A 14,324-nucleotide genomic window follows, 5' to 3' on the forward strand; every position below is an offset into this window, starting at 1 on the left:
CATGACCATCCCTCCCAACTTTGTGTCATTTGCAAGTTTGATAAATATGCCATCACTGCCTTTATCCAAGTGTTAGGAATAAAATTTTCCAAAGGAATGACAAAGACTCTCCAGGTAGATGAGGCAAGCTCATTTATTCTGCATTTCTTGCAAGAAGTGAGTGTGCTGCCTTAACAACAACACACACCAAAGAGCTAAGGCTGACAGCTTAAATCCTCAACCTGAAATGCAAAGTCCCTCCCTCATTTCCTCATTGGCTGAGTACTCTAAAGGTTACAACTTCCTGGTATACCTACTTCATGTTTCCCCCTTAATATGTTCTCCCCACCCCCACACACATCCACATAGATCTCATGTGCATTAAAATGAGTCTTAACTCCTCCTGGGGAGGAGAAAGTAATAGTAATGAAGCAACTAAACATGTGTGTTTGAAGCCTAGCTGACCTAATTTCTCTATCTGAACCACAGACTCAGTTAAGACTGGTTTTCCCCTCTTAGAATTGTTTTTGCAGGAAGAGGCTAGTTCTCTGAGAAGAAAACCCACTTCCCTCCACCTGTGTGGAAATATAATTTTTTAAATATCTCATACAAGTCATTGATTAAAGATCTTAAATAACCCAAGGCCCGACAGAATTTTGAGATATCCTCCTAAGTTGACATCAAACTAGTAGTCATTACTATTTTTTGGATCTGGTCATTCAACTAGTTCTGAATCTGTTTTATTTCACTGTTGTCTAACAGCTGTCCATCAGGTCCACGGGAATAGTATGTGTGAGACTCAATCAAATACTTCGCTAAAGTTTACATTACATATCTTCCGTATTCCCCTGATCCTAGGAGTTTAGTAATAACCCTGTCAAAAAAGGAAATAAGTTTAGTCCGACATGACCTTTCTTTAAAAGTTTTTTTTTTGGATTAAAAACTTAGCATTGACAAAGATAAACATTTAAATATACAAAGAAACACAAAAAAGGGAATTATTTAAAACTGTAAGCTCTGTTATATACAGTTTCTCCCACTATTTTTTTAAAAATTAAAACTTAACATGTTTTTAGACAGTAAGCATTTATTAAGCACCTACTATGTGCAAGGAACTGTGCTAAGTGCTGGTGACACAAAGAAAGGTAAAAGATAGCCGATGTCCTTGAGGAATATACAGTTTTAACTGAATCTCCTCCCCACTTCCATTGAGTTTAGAGAACATCTGATTACAGTGGCAAGTCCCTAGTAAAACAGATTCTTCCCAAGCGTTGTGAGATGCACTATACCCTTATTCTGGTACCGAAGGAAAAATTAAGCCTCAAGATCCTACAGAGAATTACATCAAGCATAGTTCTGGTAGTGATCAAAGAGGTGCCACAGAATCCCCAGAGACAAGATTAGCCCCAAACAATAAGCAGCTAGGGTAAGCCTGGACATGATCACTGGCATAAAGGATTGTAACTAAGGGAACATGGGGCTGGCATATTTATGCATGATTGTGCATTTGTTAAAAGATGTTTTTCCCCCGGTGGTCTGAGGTTTAGAGTGAGATTGGGGAGAGAAATAAAATAGGTTTTTATTAATTAAAAAAAATCAATAATAATTAAAATAAAGTGAGTTAAGGTTTCCAAGACATAAGAGATGAGTGAGACCGTTATTATTAGTGTCTTGGAGCTATGATTGGTCATAGTTGATCATAGTTCTTAAATCTTTCACAGAGACCTGGATGTTAAGAAGAACCTCCACTACATTTCTTGAGTGTGTCCCTTTTCTTCATCTCCTGTCCACCGCTGTAGTTCTGACCTTCATCATCTCTTGCTTGGATTATTTTAACAGCCTAATTGGTCTCCACTTCCAGGCTTTTCCCCCTCTGCCCAATTAGTCACATAGCTGCCAAAGTTATCTTCTTAAGGCAAGATCTGACCATGTCACTCTCCTGCTCAAAAACCCTCAACAACTCCTTATTACTTCCAGGATAAAAGACAGTCTCACCTTCACATTTAAGTCTTTCCATAACCTGGCTCCATCTTACCTTTTCAGCCTTTTACTTCCTAACATGTGCCATGCTTTTTATTTTCCATGCCTAGAATGTACTGTCTTCTCATCTCATCTCTGTGTCTCAGAATTCTTATCTTCCTTCAAAGGCTCAACTTAAATGACACCTCCTTCTTGATGCCATGCAGAGCCTTCCTTGTTGTTCCCAGGTGGTAGTATACTCCTTTCCTTAAATAACCTTGACTTGACTTGGCTGTCTTCATGGTAGGTACTGACCTGCTTTTTTTTCTTCGTATTCACTAAGCTTAATGCCCTACCCTTAGAAGTATGCCCTTAGAAAAGATTCTTTGGAACTTAAAAAAAAAATGAATTGAAGAAATATATCTGTAAGAAATCCATGTATTAGGGATTATATAGTAGGGGGATTTCTGCCTTCATAATGGATGAAACTAGATAGTTTTGAAGATTCCATCTAATTCCGAAAATCTAAGACTGACAACTGAGGCAGCTTGGTGGCTCAGTGAATGGACTGCTGAGCTTGGAGTTAAGATCACAGTTTAAGTGCTGTTCAGACACTTATTACCAATGTGACCCTGGCTGAGTCACTTAACCTCTGTTTGACTCAGTTTTCTTAACTGTAAAATGAGGATAATAATAGCACCTATTACCTAGGGCACATGTTAAACACCAGCTGTTAATATTGTTGTTTGTTTTCATTATTTTGCTATTACCTAAAGTCTCAGATTGTTTCTTTTGGGGCACTGTGAAGACAAGTCATATGCTAATCCTTAGGGATGTGAAGGAACAGTTTACATTAACCCCTAAGGATTGTAGTTCGTTGTTGGCATAATCAAGAATTTTCTAAGTGAACTTGAGATCATGATTATTTCAAGTTAATATTTAGAAAAAATAGATGAGTTGACTTGTAATTAATTTCTCAAATATGGAATTTAAAGAGTAGGTTAGAAAAAACCCTATTAAATTAAAAAACAAAAAAGTGTATAGGATCTTTGCACTGCTGCTATTAAATCTAAAATATTAAACAAGTCAAATTGTAATTAGAGGTAAGAGACATCATGAAGCAGTGTAGAGAGCGTTAGACAGGACTCTTATCCCACATTGGCCACTAAATAGCTATGTGACCTTGAGCAAGTCCTTTCCTACCTCTGGTACTCACTTTTCTCATTCATAAAATTGGGATAATTAAACTACATTATTTCTAAGAGTCTATGATTCTGCAACTCACTTTCAATATTTTCTTATGTTATAAGTTTAAATGAATATGAGGCAGTGTAACAGTTGTTAGGGTGCTTGACTTGGGGTCAAGACCTCTGTTCGTATATTGTCTTTTACATTAATTAGCTATATGGCCCTGCATAAATTCCCAAACTTCTGTCTACCTTACGGAATTCAATGGAACTATCCAATGGGTCATAGATGAGTTAATGTCTCCACTGGTAGAAGGAATTCCTATATTGAAAGTTCTCTATCCTATTGCTTACGGCCTTTACTGAATTAACATCAGTCAAAATAAGCATTATTAAAGAAGTTCTAATACCTCTGTGGAGATAGGATTTGGTGTTTTATGACAGTAAAATTTATTTATTTGTTGTTTTTAAAAGTTCTTTTTCATTTTCTTTATCAAAAGGTAAACATCCTCTTCAGAATTTAAAGGTAAGAAAAAAAAGAATTTAATAGTAAGATTATTATATAAATCATTTTTAAAGCTGTTAATTAACTTCTTACTGTAATAATTAGATGCCTCTTATGGCTTGAAGAAATGTATGACTGATATTAGAGAGTCTGATTTCACTGCCTTCATAACATTAAGAAATTCAGTTTTCTTTAATTTTAATCGTGGAGGACAAGTATTTCAGATTAGAAATGGTTAACTCAGTATACATGATGAATATGTAAGTCTAACAATAATTGTTATTTCCAGATCTAGAGATGTTTCTAACTGTCGTTTACTCAGCAATACTTGAAACATGCTACTGTTCTTTTTTCAATGAGTTTATTTCTCAGAAAACCTTTTTAGGAAAAACTTTTAGTAAAACTAGGAACATAATACCATCCCAAAGAACATTATTGATGAAAAAGATTTTTAAAATTCCACAGTTTCCACTTACTAGCTGCTGATCCTCTTTTACATGCAGTGAGATAAGAATTTCTCTATTACACTCTGTTCCAAGCATTTTGAAATAAGAAATTCATCATCTGCTGCTTCTTCCTTCAGTATTTCAAAGGAGAGACAATTTCTTTGGTATGGCCGATGCAGATTGCAGCTTCTTATCCCTTGCTAAAGGTGAATTATTTTGGACAGAAATATTGATTACCTAGTGACCAGCCTTTTGGTAATGGGCTTCTTGGACTTAGTTTTGTTGGTCTTCATATAGCAGTATTTTTGCCAGCTTATGCTCAAAGCCCTCCCAGTTTGGTAGCACATCTGATTAAGACTTTAGTGCCTGAGTTTTTGGACATTCACGTGAAATATTGTACTTCTGTAAAGATGACATTTGCATCTCTGTTTTATAGTTTACCGCAAAGGATGAAATATTTAGCTTAAGAATATAATCTCTAAGGGCAGCTAGGTGGTGCAGTGAGTAGAGCACTGGCCCTGGAATCAGGAGGACCTGAGTTCAAATCCAGCCTCAGACACTTGACACATGTACTAGTTGTGTGACCTTGGGCAAATCACTTAACCCCAATTGTCCTGCCCCAAAAAAAGGCAAAAAAAAAATGTAATCTCTGGAGTGTTAGAGTTTTTATCTTGAAAGACCATTCACAACATTTTGGTCTGAGTACACAGCTACTGGACTGACTTATAGAGGTGAGAAGAAAATGCTGAAGACTTGTACTCCCTTTTTACTAACAAGAGAATCCCTTTTTATGATCAAGGATTCTTTTATCAGAAATATGGCATATTAAAGTCCTCAAAGCTAAAATTAACTATTAACAATAGAGTAACAGTAAGAAAAGTTGGGTCCTAATATGTGTGGTAAATAATGAATTTTATATTTTGATTATTATGATTCTTTATCTTTTGTGGAAGTAATTAGGACTTATATATATAATTTTTTACTCTTTTCCCCCCAGGATGAAAAAGTATCTGCTGAAAATGTAATTTTTGAAAAACCGCCACCATCTCCAGGTAGTTGCCATTTGAGTATTAATATGATTGCAAATCTTACACTTAAAAATCTGTAAGAGTAATCTCCCTTAGCCCAAAGTAAGATGTTCTTTTATCATTTTGTGTTTCTGTGCCCAGAACTTTCTACAGATGGAAAGTTGTGGCAAGGGTTGGCATGATTTCTATCAGAAGGATAGATATCAGAAGGATAGTGTTTACATGTAGGGTGTGCTCAAATTCTAGATGTCCAGGGTAAATGTCTAGAGCCCCTTTATGGGGAGTTACTTTCTGTAACTCAGTTTCGGGATTTTCAGTCCGTTTGCCAGATTTTTGTGTTGTATTATAAATTTGAAAATATCATATGTTTATTGACATCTTTAAAAATAACACCAGAGCGCATGTGCAGTTCTTTAAGTGAACAGATATTCATTTAGTGGTGTGACTAGTATTTCATGGTGTAGTGGCTCCTATTTGTAATTGATACTTTGCTAATTGCCTTAAGACCTATAATTCTGCAGAGCCTCCTAAATAAGATCTAAAATTTCTCAAAAGAGTTTGATCTAACTAGCTATAAAGGAAAAGCCAAGTGAATGAAGAATGCTTATTATCTAGACCATGATAAGCATGTAGTTGTGTGGAGAGGGTATGGAATTGGTCTCTTAGTATCTTGGACAGGCCCTACCGATGAAAATGAACTGAGCCTAGAACTGAACAGGCTATATTGCTTCTGGGAAATTGCTGGTCACTTTCAGTGACTCCAGGTTTCTCCTTGAAACAAAGTCATATATATATATATATATATATATATATATATATATATATATATATACATATTTTATATATATATATTATATATTTTTTAAACACCAACATTCTTCCAATAATGCTATGTGGAAGACTTTGAGTAATGAGATACCACATTGTCCAAAGAATCAAATGTTCGAATCACCTAAAGGTTAATGGAAAGATGGTGGGCATAAATAGCAGTATGTTATGAATGATAAACTGCACCCTCAAAGCAACATAAAAGTTATTATCAGGTTGCTATATGACTGAAAAAGGAGGTGGGCCAATTATGTAGGAAGAGCATGAATTAACATTAACAAATGGATAACCAGTGTGCTGCTTCGGAACCTATGAAATGTTGAGATCTAGGGAAAGGCCCTAGCACTTTAGGTGAGTCCCTGTAGAGGATTAATGGGAGAACATGGCCAAAAGTCACAATGGATGAAAACGTGGATGGGTTGTTATCTTTACTCTTGGGGAAAGGAGTACCCAAATCAATGGGACCACAGATGCACTAAAGTAATTATTAGTATTTGAAAACAGAAGTATAGGCTTCACAGTTTTTACTTCAAAAATTTTTTAAATTCTATTCTTGCATTAAAAAGATTTGAGATTTTTTCTGTTATCCTGTTTGGAGGCAACCCAAGAATTAGCTATCAAATAAACACAGAATAGGTAACCCCAACATAAAATCTTAAATGAAAAGAGCTACATCGTAAATTGTTTTCTCCAAAAAGGACTGCCATTTATTTACAAATCTTCATGGAAGTAGGTTTTAAAAAACCCATAAAAATGTACATGTGGTCTCAACTTTCAAAAAAGCTTGTTTCAGGGGCAGCTAGGTGGTGCAGTGAGTAGAGCACCGTCCCTGGAGTCAGGAGGACCTCAGTTCAAATATGGCCTCAGACACTTGACACACTTACTAGCTGTGTGACTTTGGGTAAGTCACTTAACGCCAATTGCCTTGCCTTCCCCTCTCAAAATAATAATAAAAAAAAGGTTGTTTCAGAGTCCTATATCAGAATTCTGAGATGCCAGCAAATTGACAAAGAAGACAAAAGATGAGAATAGTCAGTGTTGAAAAGTTTGTGGAAAGGCACAACAATGCATTATGGAGCTGTGAATTAGTACTTGCAAGGGAGTATTGGAAGGGAGTTTGCAGTATGTGAAGAAAATGACTAAAATGTCCATATACTTTGACCCAAATATTATGGTGTTATGCATATATCTTATCTGATCGTTGATAAGAAGAAAAGCCCCATATACACCACAATATTTATAATAGCATGTTTTATGGTAGCAAAGAATTGTAAACAAAATAGATGCCCAGAATTATTATGATACTTATGTCTGTCTGGGACAGAGAGTATCTGGGGACAGTGTCTATCCATTTATGTCCTTCTGGGATAGGGAGTTGGGCCAAAGTTGAAAAGGAAGAGAACAGATTTAATTGCCTTTAGGAAATTGTAAAGCTTCTTTAATGACCCCAAACTTTCCATGACAATAAAGGCTCATCATCTTAATAAAAATATTCTGTTGGTATTACTCTGTGGGAGCAAGACATGTAGTACCACTGTCTCCAAAGAACTGAAGATGAATATCATATAGAGGGCAATGGCAAGGCATAGAGTGGTTGTGAGGAGGTTGCAACATAAAACTAATGAAGGACTTTAACAAGCAATAAGAGTGAAATATGTTATCAATAAAATGTATGCTAGGAAAAGAAGATGGGACAGTCTCGTAATGAGAACAAAGAATGACAGGACAGCCAGTGTCCTACTGGTCAGCAGAAAATGAAGTCTTCCAGCATACTGGGTGGATTTCCTGTGATGGTTTTATGTAGACAAGAGTTTCATAGGATGAAAGGTCAAGTGTGGATGGATTGTGATTTGGTTGTTGGATTATAGATCAATTTGAGTAATTAATACATGTATGTAGGTAGGGATTTTTATTGGTTTTTTGTGTCATGGACCCCTTTGGCAATCTGTCGAAGCCTGTAGTCTCCATTTAGAAATAATGTTTTTAAATGCATAATATAATATAAATGAAATTATAAAGGATACCAATTATATTGAAATATAATTATTAAAATATTAAAAAAAAAGTTTGCGAGCCTTAGGTGGAGAAAGTCTGAATTCTAGGACATGTTTGCAGGTATAGAAAGGAACCAAACAGACTTTCTCAAGTGATTTCATACAGAAGAAGAGAGAGTTACTGTCACAGAAGGTAAAGTATAGAGAATATGAAAAGCATTTGATTGACAAAAGCAAAACATTCTCTTAAATGCTTTCTTCCAACAGTGTGTCTCCCAAGCATATGTCAAAATTATAGAAGATTTTTTTGAAAGAAATCACAAAAGATAAAACCTTGTTCTACCCTCTGATTGCAAATATCAAGCGAGCTATAAGTATCCATGCCCACAAAGATGTTTGCTACTGTCGTGGAAGATGTTCATTATAGAGTTGAAGTCGAAAGAAATTCACTAGAGATTATTAGGTCCACTAGGTGTTCCTTTTTATAGGTGATAATGTGTTTATTTCATCAAGGCCTGTAACATTGTGGAAGTTCCTCAGTGACATTCATAATCCTTCAAAGATATTTGGCCAGTCATCTACCTAGGAAAAACCAAGGGTGTAGAATAGTAGTATCAAACTCAGATAGGAATGTGGTCCACTAAACCATTCCTAAAGATTTCTGTAAGCAGCATTTTGACTTAGAAAACCATATATGTTTACATTTTTCTTTTTATTATTAAAATCATTAAATTCAGATAGCAAATACATTGGTCTATACTCAGGAGTGTTGTGGGGCTGCATGCAGCCAGACTATGATAATATAGAGTTGGATAAACAACCCCTAGAGGTCATCCATCAATTTATCTGTTTGGATAGACACTGCAAGTAGAAAGGAAACTGGGTCTGAAATTGAATAGACAGAAAAACTAAGAGTGAGCATCATGAAAACCCAGAGAGGAACCAGTGTCCAAGGCAGGAGAGTGGGCAGCAGGGTCAGATGCTGCCAAGAGAGCAAGAAGGATGAGGATTGAAGAAGCAGCACTAGCATGAAGCAGTGCAGTAAGCTTCTCCATCAAACTTCTTCCACACACATATACCACATTTAATCCTAATGTGGAAATTCAAGAAAAACAAATTCACAGTGAATTATTTTTCCAGCCCAGGTTGATACAGGCATAGAGACAGGCAGTTCTGTGGACATTGGGAACAGGTTCTACCCAGGGTAGGGTAGGAGAAGCAGAGCACTCCAGTTCAAGGAACCACCTCTGCGCTATGATGAGAAGAGGTCTCAGACCCATCCTGTTGCACTGCAATGTGAACGTGTACTAACTGGCAGCATTGTTACCCACTGCTCAGTTTTGGGTCATAGATTCAGGGCAAAAGGAGGAGAGGACTTGCCCGTGGTTGTGACATTCTGAAATAGGGAGTGGTATGTGGTCCAAGACTATGCAAGTTCAGAAACCAGCAGCAGTGATGTGGCTCCCCACCCAATGGTGGCGTGGGCTCTCAGTTCTAGCTTCTAGCCCCATCTGAAACCTGCAAAGGAATAAACAGGACAGGAATTCTAGACCAAAGAGAAGCTTGCAGTTATATTGCTATGAGCCCAGTAAGCTTTCCATCCAGCAGATAGTGGCTAAGTCCAGTAGCAGTCTGTTGTGGTTTAGTCTCAAATCCAGAACTCAGAGTGGGGGCAGTAATTAGACTTTGCTTTGAATCAGATCCCTTTGGGAGAAGTAAAAGCTTGCAAATACCCAGCCTGAGCTGCCCCTGGTAATCTGGAGTAATATAACACTTAATATGCTAAGAAACCAGCAGTAGAACCAGCCCAGATCTTGAGCCTCCAGAAGTGCCCAGAGCCCAGCCCTAATATTAATTCTTAAGTCAGAAAGTAGACTAAAACAATGAGCAAACAGAAGAAGATTATCACCATGAAAAGCTATTATGGTGACAGGGACACACAAGACATAAACCTAGAAGGAAATGACTCTAAACATCTGTAAGCAAAGCCTCAAAGGAACGCATAGCTTAGGCACAAATTCAACCAGAATTCCTGGAAAAGAAGAAGTGAGAGTTAAAATTTTTTTTGTAAATGAAATTAGAGTACTTGAGGAAAAAATGGGCGGGGGCGGGGAGAATGAGAGCTATAGAATAAAGAATTGGAAAGGAAATTAACAGCTTGGTATAACAGGTACAGAAATCTAATCCTAGCATCAAATTTCCTGAAAATCAGTATGAAGTAAATAGAAGTCAATGATTTCATATCAAGACATATTAAAGTCAAAAGTCAAAATGCTGAAAAAAAAGAAAATCCAAGTTATTTCAGAGCAAAAACAACTGAGACAGAAAACAAATTTAGGAGAAAAAATTTAAAAATCATTGTACTGTCTGAAAGCCATGTCCAAAAAAAAATAAAAAAGAAGAGCCTAGATATCATATTGCAAGAAGTCTTAGAAGAAAACTGCCCAGATATCTTAGAATCAGACAAGAAACCGTAACTAGAAAGAATCTATCAGTAACTTCCTGAAAAGTAACCACAAAATGAAAACTCCCAGGAATATTGTAGCCAAAATCCAGAATTTTCAGGTCAAAGAAAAGATATTGCAAGTAGCCAGAAAAAAAGAATTAAAATACCAACGAACCACAACCAGAATCATACACTATTTGGTAGCTGCTACTCTGAAGTAGTGGAGAACTCAGAGTACAGTATTCCAGAGGTCTAAGGATATAGATTTACAGTCAAGAATAACTTCCCACAAAACTGAGTATAATCCTACAGGGAAAAAATGGATCTGTAATGAAATAGAGAACTTTCAAGCATTCTTGACAAAAAGACCAGAGCTGAATAGAACTTTAAAGTTTAATCATAGGAGTTATGAGAAACATAAAAAGGTAACCATGAATGAACAATAACTAAGAACTAAACAAGGATAAACTGCTTACATTCAAATATGAGGAGGTGATAACATGTGTCCCCTTTGATTCTGATTGTCATCAGGGGTCATAGAGTCTAATTAGACAAGGCTTGGGGTAGTTCTGTTATGCCTTGATGATCTTAAGAGACAAATGGAAAGAGAGGAGAAGATGAATATATTAGGGGGGCAGGAAAAAGAAGGTTAGCAAAAATTATCTTACATAATAAGGTGTGCAAGTAGACATCGATATGAATGAAGAGGGGGTTGATGGGCCAGCTGACCCAACTTGATTCTCTTCTGAACTGGCCAAAGGAAGGAAAGAATAAACACGATTGGGTACAGAAATACATTTCACTCAGCAGGAACTTGGGAGGTAAATGTGAGGGGGAAGAAATTAGGAGCATAGTTTAAAGCAGGCTTGTACAACCTGCAGCCCATGGGCTGCTTCTGGCACACCAAAGGATTTCAGGTGCCCCTCAAAAAACTTAGAGGAAAATGTTTTCCTCTGGAGCACCTGAAATCCTTTGGTGTACTGTAAGTGGCCTGCGGGCTGCAGGTTGTGAAGGCCTTGTTTAAAGTAGCGTAACAAACTAATAACTAAGTTATTTCTCCTCCAAGGATAATAAAATTAGTTTCTTATAAGGTGTTAAAGAATGGGAATTTGTGGTGATTTCAATTAATTTAGGATTAAACACGTTGTGGTACATATAAATGTGATGGAAAACCATTGTACTATAAGAAATGATGAAAGGTATGGTTTCAGAGAAACCTGGGAAAGCCTGTATGAACTGATGCAGGGGGAAGGGAATAGAATCAGGGGAACAATTTATATATAGCAATATGGTACAGACAAACAACTTTGAAAGTTATAAATTCTGAACATCATGATAGCTAACTGATTCCAGAGGACCACTTATTAAACATGCCACTCACCTCCTGATAATGAGGTGTGGGACTTAAATTTTAGAATGAAATGTATTTTTAGACATGGCCAGTGCAGATATTTTTGCTTGAGTATACATGTTTATAAGAGGAGTTTTGTTTTTCTTTCATTCTGAGTTGGGAAGAGACATGGAGTAGGAGGGAGAGAAGGCAAATTTTTGCTGATTGGAAAAAAGAAGATTGATGCATGAGGAAAAAAGCTATTAGGTTTAACAATTAAGTGATCATTGGTAATTATGAGAAGAGAAGTTTAGCTTGAGTGATGTTTTTGTAAACAGTGAGAGGAGAGGTTGTGGCAGCAAATAGTACAGACAGCATTTTTTAGAAACTGGAAAGAGAGGAGAGATAGAGTCTGATCACTTGCAGTGATTGTATGACCAATTGAGAGTTTTTTTTAACAATTCCCCTAAGTATGGATTTAGGGCAATAGGGAATGAGAGGGTGGGCAACAGAGAATGAGACAACATCTAGGGAGAGATTGAAAAGTGGGAGTGGGAGTTTTTCAGTGGGGTATGACTGCTTGTAGACTAACGAGTTCTATGTTCCACGTTTGGGGGGAAGGTGCCAGCTCTGCCACACCAGCACTCCTCCTTCCCCACAAACCCCCAACCCAGACTGGACTTAGATCTTCAGCAGGCTCTGCACTCCTGCTCTGATCCACCACTTAATTCCTCCCACCAGGTGGGCCTGGGGCCAGAAGCAACTGCAGCTGTAGTTCTGTAGCTGCCCCAACTCCGCTGCCTCCGGGGCAGTGACCAAACCGCAAACTCCCTGTCCCCAGCAGCTTTTCCCTCTAACCTTCTCTTTTGTCTTTGGTGTTTGTGGGTTGAAAAGTCTGGTAACTGTCACAGCTCACTGATTCATGGCGCTAGGGCCCGCTCCGCCCGGCTCCTGGTCTGGTTGGTCCGCGCCACCCACGCTGGGCTCTGCTTCGCTCTGCTCCACTCCCAGCTCCGTGCGGGATAGACCTTACCCAGAGACCATCCAGGCTGTCCTGGGCTAGAGCCCTGCTTCCCTCTGCTATTTTGTGGGTTCTGCAGTTCTAGAATTGGTTCAGAGACATTTTTATAGGTTTTTGGAGGGACTTGGCGGAGAGCTCACGCTAGTCCCTGCTTTCCAGCTGCCATCTTGGCTCCGCCCCCCCATCTTTCATTTTAAAATTAAGAATAATAACATTCTGGAGTTTCACATATACAGTGAATAAATGGTCATCAATTCAAAACTCTAGAAAATGCAGACTACAGTAAATTTCTGAACTAACATCCAGACTGCTTATTAATCTCTAAGGAAAAATGATATCTTTGACTCTAAGGTCTACTGTTAATAAATTTGTTCAAAAATATAACTTTATTACATTTTACTAACATTTTCATAATTTCATAAGTGATAGCAAAATAATCCATTTTAGAACAAAATATATTCCTTTAAATATTTAACAGTTTCCAAACATTTTTGACCACATTCTTTTAATAGCTCAATTCATAATCTAACAGCGTCCAGATTAAAGGAGAAGTTACTTTTCTTTTTTTTATGCTAGATCTTATTTAATTTTTTTAAAATTTATTTATTTATTTTTAATTTTCAACATTCACTTCCAAAAGATTTTGAGTTTTAAATTTTCTCTCCCTTCCTCCCCAAGATGGCATGTAATCTGATATAGGTTCTATATTCATATTAAACATTTTCACATTAGTCATGTTGTAAAGAAGAATTAGAACAAATGGGAGGAACCATGAGAAAGAAGAAACGAAACAAAACAACAACAAAAAGAGAGCAAATAGTATACTTCCATCTGCATTCAGACTGCATAGTTCTTTCTCTGGATATGGATAGCATTTTCCAGCATGAGTCTTTTGGACTTGTCTTTGATCCTTACATTGCTGAGAAGTTTTTTTGTCACTGCAAAAAGGACTACTATAAATATTTTTTTACAGGTGGGTCCTATTTCCATTTTTATGCTCTCTTTGGGATACAGACCTAGAAGTGGTGTTGCTGGGTCAAAGGATTTGCACGGTTTTATAGCCCTTTGGTTCACAGTTCCAAATTGCTCTCCAGAATGGTTGGATCAGTTTACAAGTCTACCAACAATGCATTAGTGTTCCAATTTTCCTCCAGTTCCTCCAGCATTTATCATTTTCCTGTTTTGTCATGTTAGCCAATCTGATAGGTGTGATGTGGTGCTTCAGAGTTGTTTTGATTTGCATTTCTCCAATCAATAGTGATTTAGAGCATTGTTTTCATATGGCTATAGATAGCTTTAATTTCTTCCTCTGAAAACTGCCTGTACATACACTTTGACCATTTATCAATTGGGGAATGACTTGTATTCTTATAAAATTGACTCAGTTCTGTATATATTTTAGAAATGAGGCCTTTATCAGAGATATTGACTGCAAAAACTATTTCCCAGTTTTTTGCTTCTCTTCTAATCTTGGTTGCATTGGCTTTGTGCAAAAACTTTTCCATTTCATGTAATTAAAATCATCCATTTTGCACTTCATGATGTTCTCTGTCTCTTGTTACATCATAAATTTTTCCCTTCTCTATAAATATGACAAGTAA

The 14,324-nt window shown here is 37.0% G+C and overlaps 1 protein-coding gene across 1 annotated transcript in view; it reads left to right on the forward strand.

Moving 5' to 3' along the window:
- The window catches only part of CEP89 (centrosomal protein 89), a 162,380-nt gene that overhangs the window by 28,435 nt on the left and 119,621 nt on the right, over positions 1-14,324 (forward strand). Inside the window, exons 6-7 of the mRNA XM_036752388.1 lie at positions 3,626-3,651; positions 5,074-5,128. Of these exons, the coding sequence (XP_036608283.1) occupies positions 3,626-3,651; positions 5,074-5,128 (81 nt within the window). The remainder of the gene's footprint in view (positions 1-3,625; positions 3,652-5,073; positions 5,129-14,324) is intronic.

Source organism: Trichosurus vulpecula, chromosome 3 (genome assembly GCF_011100635.1).
Source record: "Trichosurus vulpecula isolate mTriVul1 chromosome 3, mTriVul1.pri, whole genome shotgun sequence".
Taxonomy (NCBI): domain Eukaryota; kingdom Metazoa; phylum Chordata; class Mammalia; order Diprotodontia; family Phalangeridae; genus Trichosurus; species Trichosurus vulpecula.